The following is a 26,334-nucleotide window of genomic DNA, read 5'->3' on the forward strand; positions in this document are numbered from 1 at the left end:
ACAAGCTCACATCTAATAGCAACTCAATGGCTGTCAGTGTGCATGGTTGTGGGTCCGAGGGTGAAGACTGGGGTTCAGCGGGTGGTGTTGGTCATGGTGGGGAGAAGAGACTGGCACTTAAAGGGGTGGCGGGCTTGAAGAAGGAGATGATCTTCATCTGACAATAGTTGCGGCGATTCTGTTGGAAATGACAGCGTCCCTGACTGCCTGCAGATCCATGGCCAGCTTGAGTGGCACCAACTCCCTGTCGCAATGAGGGTGCTTGGCATATTCGAGCACCTGCTCGATGCCGGCCAGCAATGCACCAAGACAATGGAGTGATGGAGAGGCGGGGTGGCCAGAGTCAGAGTCTTCGTCCTCATCCTCGTTGCATTCCGCTGTTGGCCCTGCAGACACAGCAGTAGTGGTCTCATCAGACAAGGTCTGATAAACTGGATTGCCATCATTGTCGTCCAGCCAATCCCTCACATCATCAATGTCCACATCCTCACCTGCGTTTTGTAGCCAAAGGTGGAAATCGTCCACATCAAATCCTTCGAAGGCGTGCACGGCCTCGCATTCCTGAAGGAGACGAGACCAACCAGTGTCCAAGGTTTTGATGCAGACTTCCTTGCAAGGTTTGCTGCCCACGTGTGTCCTCCACCGCGTCCTCTTCCTCCAGCACCTCCATCACCTTGTTCAGGAACCTCCGGCGGTACAGTCTCTTTGCAGCCACAATAACACCTTGGTCTATTGGTTGAAGCAGAACAGTGGTAATAGGTGACAGAAACATGCACCTAATATGGCCATCAAAAGCAACCAAATCCTCCTCAGATGGATGTGCAGGAGCATTGTCCAGAAGCAGGAGTGTCTTCACCTTGTCACGAGGGATACCAAGTTCCTCCGTCTGCTAACGGATAACCTCCTTGACAAAGTGTCTGTGGAACCAGTCTCTGAATATCTTAGTGGTAATCCAGGCGTTCACAGATTGGTACCACACAACAGGCAGGCTATCCATCATCCCATAGAGACAGCGTGGTTGTTTTGCACACCCAACAACAACGGGTTTGAGGCGGTCCGTCCCGTTAACACTGGCACAGCACAAAACAGAGACATGTTGTTTGGACAACTTCCAATCAGGCATAGTCTTCGTCTCTTCTGCCAGGGTGTTGGTGGGCACGGAGTGTCAGCATTGTACATACACCTGATCCAGAGCAAGGCCCTTGTCCTTGATCAGGGGCTGCACTTTCTGGTGAAACGGCGTACATCTTCCATTGCTGTGTCCAAAGCCTCGCCATGTATCTTATGGGCTGGAAGTCCATGCCAAAGTTTAAACCGGAAGAGCCAGCCCCCTGATGCCGTGAAGCCATGTATGTTGTGCAGATGTGCAAACGTCTTGGCTGCAGCCTTCAACTTGGTCTCCTGTACAAGCACGCTGGCACCACGTTGCTGGCGGAACCACACCAAAGTCGACTGGTTGATGCTGGCATGACCTAAGGAGTGGTCGAGTAATCCAGACGGCAATGCGACTTTGACCACTTGGTACGGGGGCGGATGGCTGTGCATGGCCGGGAGTTTCCGACTAATCCAGGCAGCCGGGGGATTTTGACCATTTGATAGGGAGCTGGACAGCCATTTTCACTCAGCTTGTGGGTTACGTTTGTTTTCCTTGCGCACTGCCGGAATGTTACCGGTAATTGGGGTGGCCAGGGGATGTCCACCATTCAGTAGGGAGTCGGACAGCCTTGTTTGCTGTGCTTGTGGGTTACGGTCTATTACCTCCCCATGGACAGAGAGGCCGGTGAGCCACCCAGTGGAGTTTTTTTTACTTTGTAGGCTGGCCGGCCCCCAAGGCTGGAACTTTTACGTCTGGTTATGGACAAATAAATCCGGATACAGGTATAATAGAGCCAAAGCGTAACATCCGGATACGGAGCATAACCGGATACAGAGCGTTGGGATAATTGACGGTTATACTGTATTTGTGTGACCATTATTATACTTTTCTACCAAAAACAAAAGTAATTAATTGCAATCCCAGGGAGAGGAATGAGGTTGAAATGGGAGAAACATCAGCATCACTGCATTTCAGTTCCAGACCAAATTTTTCCCTGATTTTGTTTTTCTGGCAGCTTTTTGGCCCAACTACAACAGCAGTTCTGCCTCAACACATGCACAACATATCCCTAATACTGTATCTTTTCAGTCATAAGTCTATCTGTTTATCTATCTATTGCCAGACGCTGTAATCCCATAAGGGATGGCCACAAACAAATCGCCTCCATGTCGCCCTGTCCCCTTCCATTTCACTGCCCTGCTCCCAGCTCACACCCCACTTTCTCATATGCACAACACATTCCTAACACTGTATCTTTTCTGTCATAAGTGGTTTGCAATAATTAGGTGTAATTTAGCTTGGGTTATTATTAGTTTTGGGGGTAAATTGGTTATTTTGTACAAACCACCCATACTAACCTACCAGCATCCTAAACTGACCTATCATAACCCTGGCCATCCATTTCTGTCTATCTATTTATCTATTGCCAGTCGCCTTAATCTCGTAAGGGGTGGCCACAAACAAATCACCTCCATGTTGCCCTGTCCTTTGCCATTTCACTGCCCTGCTACCAGCTCACACACACCCTCTTTCATATACCTCTCCACTTCATCCCTCCATCTCATCCTTGGCCTCCCCCTCCCTCTCCCCCCCTACACCTCACTCACATACACTCTCCTCATCAGTCTGTCATCCTCCATCCTCTCCACATGACCAACCACCTCATTGTATTTCTCCTAACGCTTTCTATCACATCCACATTCACATCACAATGCTCCTTCACTTCCACATTTGTCAGTCTGTCTCTCCATGTAACTCCACACGCACCTCACTCACACACACTTTCCTAGTTAGTCTCTCACTCCATCCTCTCCACATGGCCAGACCACCTGAGTGTATTTCTCCTAACGCTTTCTGTCACTTCCGCATCCTCACCACAACGCTCCTGCACTTCCTCATTTGTCAGTCTCTCTCTCCATGTAACTCCACATGCTCCTCTCAAATAACTCATTTCCACTGCTCTCACTCTTGACATCTGTCCCTCCAACGAGATCCAAGCTTCACTTCCGTACGTTAGAGTTGGTATCACAATACTGTCATGTAGTAACTTTTTCACTTCCATGCTCACTTCCGTGTTTCTTATCACTGCTTTCAAAGAACCAGCAACCTTTCTTCCCTGCTGTACCGTTTCAAGTACTTCACCCTCCAAACTTCCATCGTTACTCTGTCATAAATGATTTGCAATAATTAGGTTATGTTTAGGTTGGGTTCAGCTGGTATAACCTTGGAGGAAATTTGTGGGGTAAATTGGGTATTTTGGACAGCACACCCTTACTCACCCACCAGATCCTAAACTGTCTAACCTGTCATTACCTTGGCTGTCCAGATCTAACCCCCTGGGGGTAGGGGGGTTCAAGAATACTCCCCCAGTATCCCTGCTTGTCGTACGACGTGACTAAAAGGGTTGGTGGTGGGTTAGTGCCCCACCCCGTGAAAAGAACTAACTAAACAAGCGAATAAAGCGCCTCGGACCAGGACGGACCATACGTTGGCTACTAAGGAACTGACAAAGGACATTCTTAGGATGGGAACTTGGAATGTGAGAGGAGTGAATGATGAAGTGAAAGAGAGAGAGATTGTTCAGGTGGTTGAGGATGCAAGAGTGGATATATGTGGATTGACTGAAACTAAATGGGGAGGTGAAAGGGTGAGAGAATGGGAATATGGTTTAGGTATATGTGCAGGAGTCAGTGGGAATGAGAGGGCAAGAGAGGGAGTATGTTTGATGATAAGCAAGAAGTGGAAGGAGAATATAAGAGAGTATGGAACAATAGGTTCAAGGATTGTATGGGTGAGGATGAAAGTAGGTATACAAGCATGGGCAATTGTGTGTGTGTATGCTCCGACAGAGGACCGAGTGGCAATAGTGAAAGATGAGTTTTGGGCAAGAGTAGAATGTATAGACAAATTTGAGAGGAGCGAGACAGTGGTTTTGATTGGAGACATGAATGGCAAAGTTGGGAATGTACGAGTGGATGGAGTGGTTGGTCAGTGGGGTGTGCCAGCTGACGTAGATGGGAATGGTAGTGCTTTGGTGGACATCTGTGTTGGTAAGGGGTTGACAATAGCCAACACCTACTTCCGACATAAGATGATCCACCAATATACATGGAGAGTAATGAGGAGGCTGGATGGTGAACTTGTTGAACGAAAGGCAATGATAGACTACATGTGTGTGGATGAGCGAATGAGAAGACAAGTGTTGGATACAAGAGTGTGGAGAGGGTGGGGGAATGGAGTCTTGGACCATCACTTAGTGATGGCCAAGGTAGAGCTGCAAAGAAAATGGTTGAGGAGACGAAGGGGAAGACGGGAGGAAACAGCTCCTGTGAGAAGAGTGGAGATTTTGCAAGATAGTGAGAAAGTGGCAGAGTATAAGAGCATAGTGGAAGAAAGATTGGGAAGGTATGAGCTAGAGCAGATGGAAGGGGTGGAAGACGTATGTAAGATATTTATGGAAGAGATAGGCGCAGCGTGTGAGGCGGTTTGTGGAGTGAGGAGGAGATGCAAGGGTGTGCAAGGGACAGCATGGTGGAATGATGAGGTGAAACAAGCTGTGGAACAAAAGAAGAAGGCATGTAGTGAATGGTTAGCGAGTAGAGGTAGGGGAGAAGATGAGAGAGAGAAGAGAGAGGTATATGTGAGCAGGAGAAGGGACATTAAGAGATTGGTGAAGGAGAGTAAGAAGAAAGTGGATGAAGAGTTTGGGAGGAATCTGAGTGTGAAATGGAGGGAGAGTAAGAAATTGTTTTGGAAGGAAGTAAAGAAAGTAAGGCAGTGTGAAAGAGGAAATAGTAGGGGAGTGAAAGATAGGAATAATAGATTGTTGGTGGAGAAGGGAGAGAAATTGAGGAGATGGAAGGAGCACTTTGAGGATTTTGTACCCATACTGTGTACACCTAAAACCTATATATATATGTATTTGTAACCAGTACCATTGATGAAATCAGCACACTTCTCTAAACTGCTGACTTAAGCTAAGGTTCCCACGCCCACTGCTCGCTGTGAGTCAGTATGGGGCTAGACATCTAACAGAGCACAGGTATAGAAGTTCTCTCTGGAATAAACCTCCATTATACGTCACCTCAGATCTTTGAAATAAACCTGGGTGGGGAGCACGGGGCTATTGAAACAATTTGGTAGCAGCGGTGAATCGGACCTCATTTCGCCTGTACCGTGATTTAGTGCCACGACGGGAGTGATTCCTACACATGCTTGTGCATTCTCCACACCTGCCGCACGTCTGCCTTTTGCCTGCCTTGTGTTTGGGACACCTACGTCTTCCGTAGTGAACGCTTCCTGCAACTTCCCTGACGTGTCGTCACCGACGTGCGGGTCACATCACTTCCCAACAGCTGCTATTCTACTGAAACTCAGTAAGGAACTATCAGGTGTCAGCCCTTCCATCCTCACTGTCTTCATAATTTTATGATTACCATCCCGGCTCACCCTACCACACCCCAACCGCCCCCTCTCACCCACACCTTCCGCATTGGTGACCAAGCAGAACCTGCCCCAGCAGCCCCACCCTCACCGCCTGGCAACTGCGGCCTCCGGCATCTTGCCAAGGGCACATGTCTCCACGTCATCGCTGGCTCTCTTCAATCACCGTCTCGCTGGTGATCATCTGACCCTCAGCTGGCCTCCCATTCGTCGCCTGAACTTGTGATGTCATCGGCACCCCACCCCTGCCACCTTCGCCACCGGGGAGAGGTCCTTCATTCAAGTACCATCTCAACTTCCCTTCTTCCAAACAAGACTTCCTTTCATTCTCACTGCTTCGGTATTCCTTATATGTACTTGTATAGTTTATGCTAATCAGCTCAAGCCCTGTCTTTCTATAGAGATTACTCTCCGGATTTTCTATACAGATTGTACCTCATAATACCATTCATCTGTCTTTTATTCACTATTGTGCATCGCTTATATTTACCTTCATTCTCCGCACCACCACCCACCACACTCACCTCTCACCTCATTTCTTTTCATCTGATTTCTCTTGTTCATTTTTCCCCCATTGTAAATATTTACTCCCATTACTATTGTACATATTTCATATGCCATCATTCTCACATTGTATATGAAAATTTTCATTCTCATTATCATTTAACATTTTCTTTTTTTTCTCTCCTTCACTACATGTTATACTTTGAAAAAAACTGAGCTCTTTCCCGTTCGCCAGCGACAAGCAACTGAAAGTGAGCCGGTAACTCCCGATAATGACGATTCAGTGACTGTTCTTCGTAGCGGTCGATCGTGCCAAAAATATTCTTCATCCACCCAGACAACTCCTAAAACTGAACATTCTCATACTACTCTCACCACCATCACCCCCACTACTACTACCACCACTACCACTACTACTACTACTTCTGCTCTAGAGGACCCAGATATCTTTCTCTCAGATAAATTAAATCCAGATACACCTTCATCTTTAAATGACTCCCTAGAACTTCCTTCACCTCCTACTACTTCCACTTCCCAAGTTGTCTCTGATACAACACTTCAGCTCCCAACTCAGCCACACATAACTACCATTACTTTCACTACCTGTCAACCTACTACTTCAGTTACTTCCACACGTATCCAACCTCACCCTCTTCCAACCATGGCAACACCACCCCCTCCACAGTCAATATATTTGGACGATGCTAACCGCCCTAAATTTACCGGCGAAGATAACTCAGTGTCAATTTACGACTTCCTCAGAGAGGTAGAAACGGACATTCGAAACAGACAAATCACAAATGAACCCCTCAAAGTCTCCTACCTTATGGGGAGGCTCCACCAAGGTAGGTCCCCAATAGGAGCCACGATTCGTTCAGGCCATTTTGAGGACTGTCAAACATTTGATGCCTTGCGTCGTGAATTAATTCAGCTTTGTTGTCAGCATTCAAATGCCACCTCTCTCTTAGGTTTTACCAATTTATTATCCCAAATGGAGGAGGATATGAAGGTCCCACCTAAAGATGCAAAATTGTGTGAGGCAGCAGCGGCAATGAAAGCCACTAGTTCTGAGATGCGCCAGTTGTTGCTTGGCACCCAGTGGGTCAGAGACGTTCAGGGAACATTTCTGATTTCCCTTGATGACTTTGAAGATTTGCTGGGTTATCTGAGATTTATGAATTGGCTTGACCCCACCCAGAAAGAATTAGCATTACAGATAGGATTCAACTCAGGAGACAAAATTCAAAATGTCTCCAAGGCCATTAGGGAACGAACGGGATCTAATCTCACTCGTCAGGCCACTATTTGCCCTTCCTTTTCCCAAGTTCTCCACACCTCCGTTGCTTTGTCAGATCACTCACGTTCGCGACCAATTGCGAGAGGACAACCTAACACTAACCGTTCCCTTTCACGTTGTAGATCACCAACCAGCGGTCATGATCAGTCAGATGTGCGCCGGGGTAGACAAGCCTCGATCGTGTGCTGGCGCTGTGGTCACATCGGACATCGAGCATCCAGTTGCGACCGCGAATACCGACATCATCCCTCACAGTGTCGCCAGCGTACGCCATCACGAACGTGTCGCCCCAAGTGCAAATATCATAAGACCAGTACGACTCACACTACTGAGGAGTGTCGTTTCCTAAACAGTCGCCAGTCGGGGGAAGGGCAGCACTCGCACCGGACCCGTATCACGTAACTACAGAAGACCAACTCCCCATCCGCCAGGTAGGGCCTATCACTTCTTCAGGCTTAGTCATTCTAGGGCGGAGTGAAGACATACAAACCTCGTTTTTCATGGATACGGGGTCTATGGTAAATCTGATGTCTGAAAGCTCCTTAAACAGCATTAGGGGACCAGGTAAAAGGGTTGGCATTCTTGAGCCACCGGACATTCGTTTATGTGGTGTGGATGGCTCCGAGTTTCGAGTCAAAGGGCGAGTTGTTTTGAAAATACAATTAGATAAAGCTTTGACACCTTTTACAGTGACATTTCATGTTACAAATGACCTCAAATATCCAGCAGATGCCCTTCTAGGGTTACCCACCATGGCTGAATACAACATAGCTCTAATCCTGTCTTCTACTAGAATAGACATGGCTTTCCAGTATATGGCATGGCTTATCCACGTCCTGTCCTTTCCCATATTAACTCAGTCATTCAGTCCTCACTATCCTCACCACTACCCGAGAGTACAGGTGAATGCTCCTCATTCTCTGAGAGTAAAGTAATAAATCCACCACTCCCTGGGAGCGTTGAAGTAAATTCACCAACTGTTACTGATACACCCTCTAATCACTCAACAGTAAATCATGATAACCCCTCTAATGACAGCACTCAAGCCGACTCAGACACGTCTCAGTTACCCACCTCACAAACTTTGAATGATGTTCTAGAACACGCAGAGACGAAGCGTGCAGTAACAAATCAGTGCACAACTTTGTTGCCGCATGAGTTTACCAAAGTCTCTGTTCGTGTTGTAGGTGCGACAGCTGGAGTGAATGTACTAACATTACCAGAGACGTGTTGTGTGAATGGTTTAACTTATGAGTCGGCGTTGTGTACTGTGTTGGAGGATAACTTGTGTTACCTGTACTTATTCAGTACCAGTACTGCTCCTATCAAACTTAAAAATGGTATAAAGATTGGAGACTTTCTAGTTTACCCATCGGCCGTAAGGGAGTGCCAGGAGGTACCAATCTCCATACCTACTAAACATGATGATGATGATGGTGAACCAGTCGGTGTGTATGCCATTAATTCTATGGGATCTGCTCCAACCCTTTCACCTGACCTACTCTCAAGCCTGACTTGTGATGATTATCCACAACATAAAGATCAGTTAGTCAATCTGTTGCAGTCATATCGAGATGTAGTAGCCTTACCCGGAGAACCCATGGGTAGGACAGACTTAGTGAAGCACAACATAGAACTGGTCCAGGGTACTCAACCGATTTACATACCAGCCTACTGATTGTCTCACAGCTTGAGGAACAAGACTGACGAGATGGTACAACAAATGTTAGATCAGGATATCATTGAACCCTCTGTCAGTCCCTGGAATAGCCCACTTTTCTTAGTTCCAAAGAAAGATGGCCAATTTAGACCAGTAGTGGACTATCATTGAGTAAATTCAGTTACTGTACCCGATCGTTTTCCATTGCCAGTCCTGACTGATTTACTGGAGTCACTAGGTGAGAACAACGTAGTCTTTACATCACTGGATCTACTCAGTGGCTACTGGCAGGTAGAAATGGAAGAATCATCTCGTCCAATAACAGCTTTTAGTACCCCTTCTGGACATTTTCAGTTCAAGAGACTTCCCTTCGGATTAAGGAATGCCCCTTCAGTATTCATGCGACTCATCCATTCAGTTTTTTGTGGCATGATGGGCCATTCTCTCTTCGCCTGTCTAGATGATATTATTGTTGTGAGCAAATCCATTCCTGAACATTTTGTTAAACTTCAACAAGTATTTCAGCACCTTCAAGTGGCTGGTTTGAAGATTAACCTCAGTAAATGTAACTTCCTAAGAAAGAAAATTAAATTTTTAGGGCATGTAGTTGATGCACAAGGGATTCATATTAATGCCGATAAAACTAAGGCGATAATCAACTTCCAGAACCTACCAGTACAGATGTTGTAAAGAGTTTCCTGGGATTAAGTGGTTACTACCGGTGATTCATAAAAAGTTACTCACAGATCGCCGCTCCTCTGACTCACTTACCAAAGAAAAATGTGCCTTTTGTTTGGACAAACGATCAGTCACAAGCCTTCCAAGCACTGAAAACAGCTCTTGTAAATGCCCCAGTTTTAGCATTTCCTGATTATACACAACCACTTCTTTTGTGCACAGATGCCTCAGGCGCAGGCCTTGATGCAGTTTTAATGCAATTGGATCAAAGATCAAGGAAGCGGGTAATAGCGTATGCTAGTCGCTTCCTCAACCCTGCCAAACATAATTATAGTGTTACAGATCTCGGAGCTCTGGCAGTGGTCTGGTCCTTGAAACACTTCAGAGATATAGTATATGGTTACCCAGTGCATATCCAAACAGACCACCTACCTCTATGCGATCTGTTCAAAGGACGTAACCTCACAGGTAGGCTAACTAGATGGTCTGTCATCATCGAGGACTTCAACCCGACTTTTCAGTATGTCCCAGGAAAATCGAATGTGGTCGCGGACGCACTTTCACGCAATGTGGCAGCGGCTGTCACATCAGTGCGGCCAAACAACACCGATAACACCACACTAACACCAGAAGTCGTTCAACATCATCAGCACAAGGACCCTGTCTGGTCCAAAGTGATTTATTTCCTGGAATCGGGAGATAATTCTACCTTACCTACTCTGCCAGTACCAATTGATGAGTTCATTCTAAAAGATAGTATCTTATACAGGAAAACATTTCTAACAGGGAAGGAATTGCCCAATAGGGAAGTCCACCAACTTGTTGTCCCTACTGATCTAATATCTGCGGTACTTCAAATAGTTCATAACACACCTCATGCATCCCGTCCAAGTAAAGATCGATGCTTGCGACAGGCACGTCTTGCATACTATTGACCAACTATGAGTCGAGATATCAGTGTACACTGTGACTCTTGTATTTCGTGCCACTGTCATAAAGGATCAACTGGATTACCTGCACCGCTCTTACAATACCCAATTCCGTCACATCCGTGGGAAACTGTTTCTATTGACCTTCTAAAACTTTCGCTTACGGAATCAGGCGCTCAGTATTTATTTGTAGCTGTTGATCATTTCTCTCGCTACTGTGTCCTAGTTCCACTTGCAGATAAGATCGCGAAAAGCGTAGCGCGTGCCTTCATCGACCACATAATTTGTCATCTCTATCACCTCTGCAAACTTGCGCATGCTAACCTTTCTAAATGAAAGTGACTTCATTATGGACCAGTTTTCTATGGCCTTCAGCCGTTCATGGATACATCCAACAATTGTGTTTCCCCCAGTGGCCATCTCTTTGATAGGTTTCATTCTTATGATCTGCGCAATGCCCTGTTGTGTAAGGAAAATGGAACACCGCCTTCAACAAATCAGAATCGCAACAGGAGTTGTACAGCCTCCCCAGGCTGTAGAAGAAGGCAGTGTTTAATGTCCATCCATGGTAACTAAAAGTGCAGAAGCATCGAAATACCATCTATTAACAGAAAATCAGAAATTAATATAATACATAAGAAATTTGAACAGAAACGCCTTACATAATACTGAAAAGGTGTAACCAAATAGAAAACGAACAGTTCATGAGTAACAGAAAAATGTAGTGGCAGCCAAAATACTATCCATATTTTCTACTAGTAGCATAACCATATAGACTATATGTGGAACAGTAAATCTAGTGTGAAATTACTGAACCAAATATGGATTCATATGACAAAGAGAATAGTAGTGTGCATCATATAGTCGGATGGGATCCTTATAAATATAGTGACCTCTACACATATGTGCTCCACAAATGATATATTACCCTTCAGTCTATTCTTTCATTATTGTACCTACGTACTGTGCATTTACATCATATGTCTATACACCCATTGTTATATTATTCCTATGTATTTACATTTTTTTTCTTCTTCTTTCACATGGCCATGTATTGTATATACTATATTCCTGTGCTTTGCTACAATTCCTATGGATTGTTTTTTATCAACCAATAATAATTAACCCATTTACTTATATACATACTAAACACCCACCACACTTTTTTTTTCACAATTATTGAATTTCCACTGCATTCCTACCTTCATTGTGTCAGGAGACACCAATTCCATTTTTACCGGGGGAGTATTGTACCCATACTATGTACACCTAAAACCTATATATATATATATATATATATATATATGTATATATAACCAGTACCATCGATGAAATTAGCACACTTCTCTAAACTGCTGACTTAAGCTAAGGTTCCCACGCCCGCTGCTCGCTGTGAGTCAGTATGGGGCTAGACATCTAACAGAGCACAGGTATAGAAGTTCTCTCTGGAATAAACCTCCATTATACGTCACCTCAGATCTTTGAAATAAACCTGAGTGGGGAGCACGGGGCTATTGAAACAATTTGTTGAATGTAGAGAGTGGCAGCAGTGCGAGTATAAGTGGTTGGGGAATGGCTGGGAGAAGAAGAGATGAGAGGAGGGAGGAAGAGATCAGTAGGGCGGAAGTAGTGGAAGTGATGAAGAAGATTAAGTTTGGAAAGGCCCCAGGAATTGATGGAGTGTGTGGTGAAATGCTGAGGTATGGGGGTGAGATTGTTGTGGAGTGGATAGGGAAGTTGTGTAGATTGGCTTGGGAAGAGGGAAGGGTTCCAGAGGACTGGAAATCAGGTATATTTGTTCCTTTATACAAAGGAAGAGGGGAGAGAGAAGTATGTGGTAACCATAGGGGTATTTGCCTTCTTAGTGTGACTGGTAAAATATAAGGTAGAATACTCATTGATAGGGTTAAGCATATGACAGAGGAGCTAGTTGGAGAAGAACAAGGGGGATTTAGGAAGGGAAAAGGGTGTGTAGATCAGATATTTGTTCTAAGATGTTTAGTGGAGAAATATCTAGAGAAGGGAAAGAAAGTGTATGCTGCCTTCATGGACTTGGAGAAAGCTTATGACAGAATAGATAGGCAAGGTATGTGGAAGGTATTAAGGATATATGGAGTGAGGAGAAATTGTTGAGTGCTGTGAAGAGTATGTACGAAGGAGCTAGGGCTACGGTGTGAGTGGATGGTGAGCTGAGTGAGTTCTTTGATCTCAATGTAGGACTGAAACAGGGTTGTGTGATGTCTCCATGGCTGTTTAATATATGCATGGATGGGGTTGTAAAGGAGGTGCAAGGTAGGGCAGTGGATGTGGGGGTGGCTCTAATGAATGAGGGTGAGATTTGGAAGATTCCGGTGTTGCTGTTTGCTGATGATACAGTATTGTTGAGTGAAGATGAATGGGAGTTGCAAGGTTTGGTGAACGATTTTGGGACAGTGTGTAGGAGGAGGAATCTGAAAGTTAATGTAAACAAAAGTAAAGTTATGGTGTTTGAGAGGAATGAAGTCACAGAGTGTGCATTGAGGTTGGATGGTGAGGATATGGAGAATGTGAGTACATTCAAATACTTGGGTAGTGTGATGAGTAAGGATGGAACTTCGGGGGATGAAGTGCGTGAAAGGGTACAACAGGGAAGGAAGGTTGTTGGTTCACTGAAAGCAGTGATGAGAAATAGGGAGGTGAGTATGGAAGTTAAGAAGTCACTGCATGATAGTATTGTGATCCCTACCCTGACATATGGAAGCGAGGCGTGGACCTTGCAAGAGGGGAACAAGTCAAGAGTGAGAGCTGTGGAAATGAGCTACTTGAGAGGAGCATGTGGAGTGACATGGAGGGACAGGTTGACGAATGAAGAAGTGAAGGAACGTTGTGGGGTGAATGTGGATGTGGTTGAAAAGATTAGGAGAAATACATTGAGGTGGTTTGGAGATGTGGAGAGAATGGAGAATGAACGACTGACTAAGAGGGTGTATGTAGGTGAGGTGGAGGGAGGGAGAGGGAGGGGTAGACTGAGGATGAGGTGGAGCGATGGAGTTGAGAGGTATATGAGGGAGGGGGGGGTGAGTTGGGGGGAGGGTAGTCAAATGGTGGGTGACAGAGCGACTTGGAGGAGTTTTGTCTGCAGCCACCCTTTGCGGGATTAGGGCGTCGGTCTATAGATATATAGATAGATTATTATCATTATTATTATTATTATTATTATTATTATTCTCTCTCATCTTAAAAGTCAGGACCAACTTGCCTAGCCCCAGGCTCCTATGCTCCTTATGGGGCAACATAGGATTGGATGATGGATGGATGGATTATTATTATTGTTATCATCCTCTCTTCCTTCCTTCCTCTTCTGTCTTACTTTCCTTCATTCTTTCCTCTTCCTTCTGCCTGTGGGTGACTTTACACTCCCTCTTCTGTCTTTCTTTCCTTCATTCTTTCCTCTTCCTTCTGCCTATGGGTGACTTTACACTCCCTCTTCTGTCTTTCTTTCCTTCATTCTTTCCTCTTCCTTCTGCCTGTGGGTGACTTTACACTCCCTCTTCTGTCTTTCTTTCCTTCATTCCTTCCTCTTCCTTCTGCCTGTGGGTGACTCTACACTGAGTGACAAGCCAAATGGTTTCCTATACACCAGGAAACCATTTACTATGCTGGGTGGTAGCCATAACACCAAATTATGGCGCCTGGTGGTTTAGTAGGTAATTAAGATGCTCCAATTGGATTGAGCCGGTAAAGGTTTATATCCAAGGGATGGTTGGGGTTTATTGCTCATGTAATGCCACTCAGGGACGAGTGAGGCTGGTCACTCATCTTAAATGTCATGACCAGTTTGCCTAGCCCGGGGCTCCTACGCATCTCATGGGGCAAGACTGGATTGGATGATGGATGGAATGTATTATTATTATTATTATTATTATTATTATTATTATTATTCACTCTCATCCTAAATGTCAGGACCAACTTGCCTGGCCCTGGGCTTCTACGCTCCTCATGGGGCAACGTTGGATTGGAAGATGGATGGATTATTATTATTATTATTATTATAGGTGGTGGCGACCATCATCCACTCACTTGATGTAGTGCTGCCTACTTCTTCCATCACCTTTATCATTCTTTTTCTGTACCTGCCCTCCTCTCTACCTATTTCTCCCATCTTTCCTGTCACTTCTTATTGCTTTTCTTTCCTTTACAGGTGGCTTTACATTGAGTGACGAGCCAAATGGTTTCCTGTAAGCCAAGAAACCATTTACAATGCTGGGTGGTAACAATATCACTAACCCATTCATGTTCCCTACATGTCAACAAGTGGGTTGGTGGAGGGTTAGTGCCCCTCCCTGTAAAACAAGTCAATGTCAAATGGCCACCCCTTACGGGATTGTGGCGTCCAGCAATAGATAGATAGATAGATTATTATTATTATCATTATTATTAGTAGTAGTAGTATTATGGATGGGTTTTCCGCTGTTGCATGTTACTGTAGGCGGCCTTTGTGTAATGGGGTGTATAAAAGCCCGCGTTGCTTAGAGACAAAGCGAGGATCCTCTCTGTGGCTCAGTGGTAATGTGCGTGCCTGTGGAGTGCGAGGACCTGAGATTGAATCCCAGCCAGACCAGTGATTAAGTTTCATTTCGGTTATTATATTTGCACCTGCAGACAGACAGACAGACGGAGACAGATAGATAGATAGATAGATATAGATAGATAGACACAGACCAACAAACAGGGAGAGACACAGATAGATACAGTAGAGTGACAGACAGACAGACAGATAGATAGATATACATAGATAGAAAGACAGAGAGACCGACACAGTGAGGATTTGGCTTAAAACTCAGGGATGTTAAGGGTGAAAAGTCTATCTCTATTGCCAGATGCCTTAATCCTGTAAGGGGTGGCCACAAACAAATCACCTCCATGTTGCCCTGTCCCCTGCCATTTCACTGCCCTGCTCCCAGCTCACACCCCCCTCTCTCATACACCTCTCCACTCCATCCCTCCATCTCATCCTCGGCCTCCCCCTCCCTGACTGACCAAATAAAAAATCACCTGTGCCAGCCAAGCCAAAGTTCGAGTGAGAGACTAACAAGGAGAGTATATGTGAGTGAAGTGGAGGGGGAGACTGAGGATGAGATGGAGGGATGGAGTGGAGAAGTATATGAGGGAGGGGGGTGTGAGGGGGGGAGGGCAGTGAAATGGCAGGGGACAGGGCAACATGGAGGCGATTTGTTTGTGGCCACCCCTTACGGGATTAAGGCGTCCGGAAATAGCTATATAGATAGATAGACTTTTTCATGATTGTCTGTATTGTTAATTGTATCTTTTATCTTCCCTGCGTGTCAACAAGTGGGTTGGCGGAGGGTTAGTGCCCCTCCCCGTAAAACAACTAACTCAAAGACAAACCCCCACCCCTTACCCGATTATGGTGTCTGACTGGCAATACAGGTATACAGTACCTTGATATACGATACCCCTAGATGCAATACCCCGGCTTAACGATGGGGGTGGTACCACCATACCCCACCTAACGATGGCCAAACCCCAGTTTAATGATGGGTTTTTATTTTATTTTTTTATCGATTTTGATATTTTAGACTAAAATTGTTTGTTTAGGTTGATTTATAAACGGTTTTTAGACTTAGATTAATGTGTTTTAGCCATAGGTGGGGTGAACATTGTCATTTTGGGGTACAGTTTACTAAGCTTGATTTTTTCCAGACATATTTGATGATTTTCAGATTTTATTTGTTGGTTTTAGTGAGTTATTTACAGGTGTTAGGCTTAGGTTAGCTTCCTTGACAGCTGTTAGGCCATTTAGATTGGCTTTACACTTGTTTTTGGACTCATTTGGGTGGGTTGTGCACTTGGTTTGGGGGGGGGGGGAAATCCAAGGCTGGTAAATGCATCCCTATACTTGACATGTTAATAGTACCACGATATACGATACCCCGCCTAACGATGGGTTTTACCTAACCAATTGCATCATTAAACCGGTGTATACCTGTGCTCACTTAACAACATGAAGCAGTAAGTTGTAGCCTATAATGTTACAGGAAATCTGAGAAAATAGTCTTTTGGTGAAATCCGTAGTCTGTCTGAGAAAGGGATTTTTAGATCAGGATGATCTCAGGTTATGGTTTGGTTGGCTTATATGAGATTAATTTAGATTATGCTTTGTGTAAGTTATCGTAACCAAGTCTATCTGTCTAATGCCAGACGCCTTAATCCCATAAGGGGTAGCCACAGATAAATCACTAACATGTCACCCTGTCCCCTGCCATTTTACTGCCCTGCTCTCAGCTCACACCCCCCTCTCTCATATTCCTCTCCACTCCATCCCTCCATCTTATCCTTGGCTTCCCCCTCACTCTCCACCCTCCTCCACCTTGCTCACATACACTGTCCTCGTTAGTCAATCACTCTCCATCCTCTCCACGTGGCACTCCATCCTCACCATATCACTGAATATAGTACCTGTATGTACTGTACTGAACAAACAAGTGTATCATTAGCCACACATTGGTACAGCATCAATTATCGTATTATGCCTACATGTATTCAAGAAATGAGGGAGTGTTGTGGTGTGGATGTGGATATGATAGGAAGTGTTAGGAGAAACACACTGAGATGGTTTGGCCATGTGGAGAGGATGGCATGTGAGAGACTAACTAGGAGAGTGTGAGTGAGGTACATGTGGAGTTACACGGAGAGACAGACTGACAAATGAGGAAGTGAAGGAGCATTGTGTTGTGGATGTGGATGTGATAGGAAGCATTAGGAGAAACACATTGAGGTGGTTTGGTCATGTGGAGAGGATGGAGAGTGAGACACTAACTAGGAGAGTGTATGTGAATGAGGTGGAGGGGGGGAGAGGGAAGGGGAGGCCAAGGATGAGATGGAAAGATGGAGTGGAGAGGTATATGAGAGAGGGGTGTGTGAGCTGGGAGCAGGGCAGTGAAATGGCAGGGGACAGGGTGACATGGAGGTGATTTGTTTGTGGCCACCCCTTATGGGAGTATGGCATCTGGCAATAGATAGATAGATAGATAGTACTGATGAAGCAGCATCAACAGTAAGTGTCTCTACCGCTGAGTTGACTGTCTCCACATACCACATGTTTTCCCATTTACTTCATTATTAATAATATATGATATCTTGCTACTCTTGATGCAAACCATGCCATGTGTCTAGCAACAAACTCTTATCCTTTTTCTGTCCAACTCTCTAATGCAAGAGTTAACCATTACTCCCAGTCCTTCATGTATGCAACAGGTCAACTCTGGAACTGTCTCCCTCTGTCCAACTCTAATGCAAAAGTTAACCATTACTCCCAGTCCTTCATGTATGCAACAGATCAACTCTGGAACTGTCTCCCTCTGTCTGTATTTCCTACATCCTATGATCTCCAGTCTCAAATGCAGTGTGTCAAGGCATCTCAAAATGAACAGATCATGAATCTGGCTTTCTTGTATTGTTTTCTTTTTTCTTGGAAGGAACGGTTTGCTTGTTCCTGGCCTTTGGTTCCTTCTTCCCTGCATAAAAAAAAAGAAAACTCCAGAGAAAGAAATAAAACAGTAATTCATATAAACAGGAGTGAGCAGCACTACACACATCATCTACAGTTGTTGTTGTGTGTCAAAGGTGCCTTTCCACCGCTGGGGCAGCTGTGACCCGCCTCTCCTCTAGGGCGCTAATGGGACTGTTTTCAAAGATGGCTGCACCTAGAGGGGCTTTGGAGTGTGGGCCGTTTGGGAAAAGGTGACTTGTAAAGATGCCTTGGCCACAAAAGGTGCCTTCAGATGTTTTGGGTATCCACCTACTGCCCTTCCATTCCCTTCCCTTTCCTGCCTTGCCCTTCCCTGCCCTGTCCTCTGTCTTGCCCTGCCCTTCCCTTCCCTTCCCTTCCCTTCCCTTCCCTTCCCTGCCCTGCCCTTCCCTTCCCTGCCCTGCCCTTCCCTGTCCTGCCCTTCCCTGCCCTGCCCTGCCCTGCCCTTTCTTTTCCCTTCCTTTCTTTTTCTCTCCCTTTCCTTTCCTTGCATTTCATTTCTTTCCCCTCCCCTGCCTGCCTGCCTCAGCCTGCCTGTGTTACAGATAGCCGCTGCGTTATGGTGGTACTACATATCCAAGCTCGTGGAGTTCGCCGACACTGTGTTCTTCATCGTACGCAAGAAGAACAACCAGCTTACGTTCCTCCACATCTACCACCACTCCACCATGTTCTTCCTGTGGTGGATTGGGGTGAAGTGGGTGGCAGGCGGATCATGTGAGTGGAAGAAGTAGTGTTTTAGAGTGGAGCTGTTTCCCTTCCCTTCCCTTCCCTCCCTTCCCTTCTCTTCTCTTCTCTTCTCTTCCCTTCCCTCCCTTCCCTTCCCTTCCCTTCCCTTCTCTTCTCTTCCCTTCCCTTCCCTTCCCTTTCCATCCCGTCCCACCCCTGCCCTGCCCTAATGTACATTGTTAGCTATACTCCATTCACCTTAACTTGGCCCAGATTTTCGTCCTTTTGCAGCTTATTTCACGTAGCTCAGTGGCAGAAAAAGACAATACTACAGCTGTACGTCCTTTCCATAGCACCTCTTTGTGACTAGCATCATATTCTAGTGTTAATAATATAATACATCCTTCCCATAGCACTTCTTTGTGACTAGCGTCATATTCTGGTGTTAATATAATACATCCTTTCCATAGCACTTCTTTGTGACTAGCATTATACTCTGGTGTTAATATAATACATCCTTTCCATAGCACTTCTTCGTGACTAGCATCATATTCTAGTGTTAATATAATACATCTTTTCCATAGCGCTTCTTCTTGACTAGCATCATATTCTAGTGTTAATATAATACATCTTTTCCATAGCACTTCTTCTTGACTAGCATCATATTCTAGTGTTAATATAATACATCCTTTCCATAGCACTTCCTCGTGAATAGCATCATATTCTAGTGTTAATATAATACATCCTTTCCATAGCACTTCTTCGTGACTAGCATCATATTCTAGTGTTAATATAATGCATCCTTTCCATAGCACTTCTTCGTGACTAGCATCATATTCTAGTGTTAATATAATACATCCTTTCCATAGCACTTCTTCGTGACTAGCATCATATTCTAGTCCATCCATCCATCCAATCCAATCCTGTGTTGCCCCATGAGGAGTGTAGGAGCCCGGGGCTAGGCAAGTTGGTCCTGACATTTAAGATGGGAGTGACCAGCCTCATTCATCCCTGAGTGGCATTACATAAGCAGTAAACCCCAACCACCCCCTGGATATAAACCTTCACTGGCTCAATCCAATTGGAGTGCCTTAATTACCCACTTAAGCACTAGGTGCCATAATTTGGTTATATGGTTACCACTCAGCATAGTAAATGGTTTCCTGGTGTACAGGAAACTGTTTGGCTTGTCACTCAGTGTAAAATCGCCCACAGGCAGAAGGAAGAGGAAAGAATGAAGGAAAAAAAGACAGAAGAGGGAGTGTAAAGTCACCCACAGGCAGAAGGAAGAGGAAAGAATGAAGGAAAGAAAGACAGAGGATGGAAGGAAAGAAGGAAGGAGAGGAAAGGGCAGACACCCGAGAGCAGCACTACATTGAGTGAGTGGATGGTGAGCGCCCCCACCTACCACTTTATTAATATTGTTATTATTATTATTATCATTATCATCATTACCATCATTATAATTATTATTAGTAATTATTAGTAATTATTATATCTTAATAAACAAAAATTATATCAAAAAATTATATCTTAATAAACAAAAATGATGGACAGAGTCAAAGAATAGCATATGAATCGATTAGAGAACTGAGTGGTAATGCAGGTAAACGCAAGGAAATACCAGTTAGAGACAGGGAAGAAAATTTATTGACCAAAGATGGAGATATTAAAAATAGATGGAAAGAGCATTTTGAGACAGTTCTTAATAGACCAATACCACCAGAAGAGGATATACCGTCTGCTCAGGAAGATTTAAATATAGAAACAGGAGAGTTGAGGCTTGCAGAAGTGGAGAAAGCAGTAAAACAGTTAAAGAATAATAAGGCACCAGGGGAGGATGGTTTATTTCCGGAAATGTTTAAAGTGGAGGGGGATAGATTAATAATGATCTTGACCAAGCTATTCAATAAGATATGGGTGACGGGGTTACTACCATCAGTTTGGAAGAATGGTGTAATTGTTAAAGTTCCGAAGAAGGGAGACCTGAGTGAATGTGGTAATTGGAAGGGAATCTCTTTGTCACCGATAGCTTTGAAAGTTTTCAGTAGAGTGTTGTTAAATAGGTTGGAGCTGGTGGTTGAGGGTATTCTGAGGGATGAACAGGCTGGTTTTAGAAAGGGACGTGGTTGCAATGATCAGATCTTCATAGTTAGGCATTTGATGCAGCAAGTTAATGAAATGAGAGTACCGTTAAGTCTTTGTTTTGTTGATTTTGAAAAGGCTTTTGATAGTGTTTCGAGAGAGACTATGGGGAAGATCATGAGACATTATGGAATACCAGAGGAGTTTGTGAGGGTCATTATGAACATGCATGAGGACACATTTTGTAAAGTGATGGTTGATGGTTGTCTGAGTGATTCGTTTGAAGTCAAGTCCGGAGTAATTCAAGGTGGTGTTCTATCGCCTTTACTATTTATATTAGTCATTGATTACATTATGAAACGCGTTGGAACAGAAACCGGTGCAGGTATACTTTGGGGAGAGAACAGGAAACTTTTGGATTTAGATTATGCAGATGATATAGTTTTGATTTGTGATGGGCCAGAAGAGATGCAGAGAGTGTTGGACTGTTTGGTGAGTGAAGGTCGCAAGGTGGGTTTGGTTATTAATTGTGGAAAAACTGAAATAATCAATATGAATATGGAAAATGAGCAGGAATGTGTAATTGGAGGTATGGTTGTAAAGCAAGTTGATAGGTTTAAATATTTAGGTACTTATTTAGCCAAGGATGGTTCTTTGAACTTTGAATTCGAGGAAAGGTTAAAGAAGGCTAATCAGGCAATGGGAATGCTTAAAAATATTTGGAATAATAACAATTTCTCTGTGCATACAAAAATCAAACTTTATAAGGTAATGATTATGAGTATCTTAATTTATGGACACGAGTCTTGGTACAGCACAGTGACTATGGAAAATAAATTCTTGGTGTTTGAAAATAAAGCACTTAGAAGAATATTAGGAGTTAAGTGGTGGGAAAGGATACCAAATAGTAGAATTAGAAATAACGGGAGTGCAGCCGATCGATGAATATGTTAGATTCTCACGATGGAAGTGGCTAGGACATGTGTATAGGAGACAGGGAAAAGTACGAGGTACACCAGGGTGGGTGGCACTTGGTAGGAGAGGTAGAGGAAGGCCAAAAGAGACGTGGGTGAGGACAATGAGACGGGAAGCTGGAGATGAGTGTTGGGGAGATCTTGAGGAGTTAGCTCAAGATAGGATGTGGTGGTGTGAGTTCATCGAGGCCCTATGCATCCCCGAGGGTGCCACAGGAAATGATTGATTGATTGATTGATTGATTGATTGATTATTATTATTTAGTGGTAGGTGGGGGCACTCACCATCCACTCACTCGATGTAGTGCTGCTTTGGGTGTCTGCCCTTTCCTCTCTTCCTTCATTCCTCTTCTTTCTTCCTTCTCTCCTCTTCCTTCTGCCTATGGGTGACTTTACACTCCCTCTTCTGTCTTTCTTTCTTTCATTCTTTCCTCTTCCTTCTCCCTGTGGGTGACTTTACACTGAGCAACAAGCCAAATGGTTTCCCGTACACCAGGAAACCATTTACTATGCTGGGTGGTAACCATAACACCAAATTATGGCACCTGATGGTTTAGTGGGTAATGAAGGCACTCCAATCGGATTGAGCTGGTACAGGGTTATATCCAAGGGGTGGTTGGGGTTTATTGCTCACGTAATGCCACTCAGAGATGAGTGAGGGTGGTCACTCTCATCTTAAATGTCAGGACCAACTTGCCTAGCCACGGGCTCCTACGCTCCTCATGGGGCAACACAGGATTGGATGATGGATGGATAATGATGATAGTGATGATCAGAGATCAGAAAGAAATGTTATTTAGGCCATTTTAGTTTCTTTTTTATGTTATGTAGTTTCACCAAAGTATGTGATGGAAAAACTAAAATAAATGTGGTAGTAGTAGTAGTAGTTGTTCCCTAGGCAGTCTGGCCGAACAGCCCCAAGTCCCTTAGGAAGGCCATGGCCGAGACTGGGCCTTCCCACAGAGCTCTCAAAGAGTGTATGTTGTGTTGTTGGCGTAGGTGATTGTGTGCAATGCAGTCTTCCATAAATGTGGTTTTCACCAATGCTTTATTTCCATGCAAAATTCAGGAAAACAAAAGCAGAAACGATACACCACCAATCCTGCACCCAGGGGGGGACGGGGGGATTTCCCTTGAGATCTATTGACATTTCAAAGCAATAGCCTTATATAATACTGAATGATCAGTTGATCACTATCAGCAAGCCATACACTGATATTAAGTACACACAGCTGAAAAAATGAACAAACGGAAAGCAGCGTATGATTAACTTTTTGAATTAGCTAACGATTCCCCCTGAACTGAAATTCTGGCTCCACACCTGTATACAAAACAGTATTAAAAACTACTTATAGCTCAGAGTGCTGAACCATTGTACAGGCAGTTTGTAACCATGATTTGGTTCACAGTTTTGGTGTGTAAGACGCTGTCCTGTCAGTCAGCACCAGAGATCAGATAAATAGGTTGCTATTTAGGCCATTTTAGGTACACCTCTGCCAGAAACCATAATTTAGCTTTATTTTTTTGTTTAAAAAAACAGTGTGTTATTAAAAAAAAATATTTTTTATGTACTTCACATATTTTACCCATCTTTGCCTTCTCTGGTAATAATAATAATAATAATAATAATAATAATAATAATAATTGTTGTGCCTTTCAGCATTCTTGGCAGCCATGATGAACAGCTTTGTACATGTACTAATGTACGCGTATTACGGCCTGTCAGCGCTGGGACCAAGTGTACAGAAGTACTTATGGTGGAAGAAGCACATTACTTGCATTCAGTTGGTGAGTCTGTCTGTCTCAGTTAATTTGTTCTATCTATCTACCCATCTATCCATTTATCTATTTTTTTTTTTTTTTGCGAGGAAGAAGGATCTAAAGGCTGAGCCCGCAAAACAGTTCCCTCCAAGAAAAAAATAAAAACAATACAAAAGAGAGCAAAATTCAAGATCTGTTCATGGAGATGCCTGGACACAGTGTGTTTGAAAGACTGGAGATCATAGGAAGAAGGAAATACAGACAGAGGGAGACAGTTCCAGAGTTGACCTGTTCCATAAATGAAGGACTGGGAGTAATGGTTAACTCTTGCATTTGAGAGATGGACAGAAAAGGGATGAGAGTTTGTTGCTAGACGGGTGCTACGCGCCCGTCATAGAGGTGGAGGGATGCATGCAGACAGTTCAGAGGAGCAGTGACCATTGAAGTAGCGATAGAAAAGAGATAAGAGGCAACAATGCAGCGAAGAGACAGAGGTTGAAGGGAGTCAGTAAGAGGAGGAGAGTTAATGAGACGAAAAGCCTTTGCATCCACCCTATTGAGAAGAGCTGTATGTGGGGAGCCTCCCCACACGTGAGAGTTGTACGCTACACAGGGACGAATAAAACCCATGTATAGAGTCAACAACTGTGCAGGGGTAAAGAAGGTACGGAGTCGGCTTAGCACACCTAATCTCTTGGAAGCAGATTTTACAAGAGATGTAATATGATCTTTCCAAGATAAGTCCCGAGTGAGTGAAACCCCAAGCATGTTCAAGGATGATGCAGGATTAAGCTGGATATTATTAAACATTAGGGGTATACCTGTGGAAGATTTTGTCGCGTTGATAGGTGTGCAAACAGAGTCTTTGATGCATTAAAAACAACAAGATTATTTTTACCCCAGTCAGAGATACGAGCCAAGTCAGACATTAGGTGTGCCATAGCCTCATCCCTTGTTGGTTGAAGTAACTGTTGAGATGGACGTTGTGGGAACCGAATGGAAAAGTGAAGGGTGGAATCATCAGCGTATGAGTGGATAGGGTTAGATGTACAGCTTAGAAGGTTATTGATGAATAAAAGGAAGAGAGTTGGTGATAGGACAGAGCCCCAAGGAACACCACTGTTGATAGATCTTGGAGAAGATCAATGGCCATCTACAACAGCAGCTATAGAATGACCAGAAAGGAAGCTATAGGTGAAGGCACAGATAGAAGGATGGAAACCGTAAGAGGGGAGTTTGGAAATTAAAGATTTATGCCAGATTCGATCAAAAGCCTTTGAGATGTCAAGTATAATGGCAAAGCTTTCGCCAAAGTCCCGAAAGGAGAATGACCAGGAGTCTGAAAGGTGGGTGAGAAGATTGCCAGTGGAGCGTCCCTGACGGAATGCATACTGATGATCAGAAAGAAGGTTGTGATAGGAAAGATGCTTCAAAATTTTTCTGTTAAGAATTGACTTGAAAACTTTTGAGATAAAGGATGTTAAAGCAATTGGATGATAGTTAGAGGGTTGGGAATGGTCACCCTTCTTTGGGACTGGCTGAATGAGAGCAAACTTCCAGCATGAAGGAAAGGTACGAGTTGACAGACAAAGGCGAAAGAGTTTGCCTAGGCAGGGTGTAAGCACAGAAGCACAGTTCTTGAGGACAACAGGAGGGACTCCATCAGGCCCATATGCCTTGTTAGTATTCAGGCCAGTGATGGCAGAAAATACATCAGCTGAAGAAATTTTAATGTCAGCCATGAGGAAGTCAGAGGGGGGAAGTGATGGAGGAACAGGACTGGAATCGTCTAAGGTGGAATTGGAGGAGAAAGTCTGAGCAAAGAGATCTGCTTTATAGTAGAAGAAATAGCTACAGAGCCATCAGAGTAGAAAAGAGGTGTGATGGATGATGAGGTAAAGTTGTTAGAAAGGTTTTTGGCAAAGTGCCAGTAGGAGCGGGAAGAATCTGAGTTGGGGAGTTGAGAGCATTTAGTATGGATGAAATTATTTTTAGCAGAGCAAAGAATAGACTTAGCTCGATTCCGGGCAAAAACATAAAAAAGATGTGATTCAGGGGTGGGTTGGCTCTGGTACCTTTTATAGGCCCTCTCCTTGTTGCGGACAGCATTAGAACAAGCGTGATTAAACCAAGGCTTTCTTGCATTAGTCAAAGGATATGAGAAAGGAATGTATGCTTCCATGCCCGAGAGAAAAACCTCTGTAATGTGCATGGCACACTCAGATGGCTCCCGGCCATGGAAGCAATAATCATTCCAGGGAAAATCAAAGAAATACTGCCTGAGGACCTTCCAATCCGCAGCTCCAAAGTGCCAGAGACGACTTTTTTTTGGAGGGTCCGCAGGCCGTACCGGAGCGATAGGACAGGTTAAGGTAATAAGGTTGTGATCGGAGGAGCCCAACGGAGAGAAAAGATTAAGAGTGTAAGCAGAAGGATTAGTTGTAAGGAAGAGGTCAAGTATGTTGGAACTGTCTCCAAGGCGGTCAGCGATACGGGTAGGCTGCTGTACTTATACCTGGTATCTGTACTGTAGAGATTTATTGGTCTGGCCATCTTTCTATCTGTCTGCCTATCTATCTGCCTGTCTGTCTGCTTGTCAACCTACCAGTCTACCTGCCTACCTACCTACAGTCAACCGCCACTATTGTCATGGGTTAGGTAGCATCCACTGTCGCCAGTGGGTGAAAACCAGGATTGTTGGGTACCA

At 44.3% G+C, this 26,334-nt stretch overlaps 1 protein-coding gene across 1 annotated transcript in view; it reads left to right on the plus strand.

Annotated features, from left to right (window-relative positions):
- The window catches only part of LOC145395535 (very long chain fatty acid elongase 4-like), a 96,605-nt gene that overhangs the window by 58,251 nt on the left and 12,020 nt on the right, over positions 1-26,334 (plus strand). Inside the window, exons 5-6 of the mRNA XM_080269143.1 lie at positions 18,684-18,855; positions 23,527-23,654. Of these exons, the coding sequence (XP_080125269.1) occupies positions 18,684-18,855; positions 23,527-23,654 (300 nt within the window). The remainder of the gene's footprint in view (positions 1-18,683; positions 18,856-23,526; positions 23,655-26,334) is intronic.

The sequence above is a fragment of the Coenobita brevimanus genome, chromosome 31 (assembly GCF_032717465.1).
Source record: "Coenobita brevimanus isolate Jiangsu-jjx chromosome 31, ASM3271746v2, whole genome shotgun sequence".
In the NCBI taxonomy this organism is placed as follows: domain Eukaryota; kingdom Metazoa; phylum Arthropoda; class Malacostraca; order Decapoda; family Coenobitidae; genus Coenobita; species Coenobita brevimanus.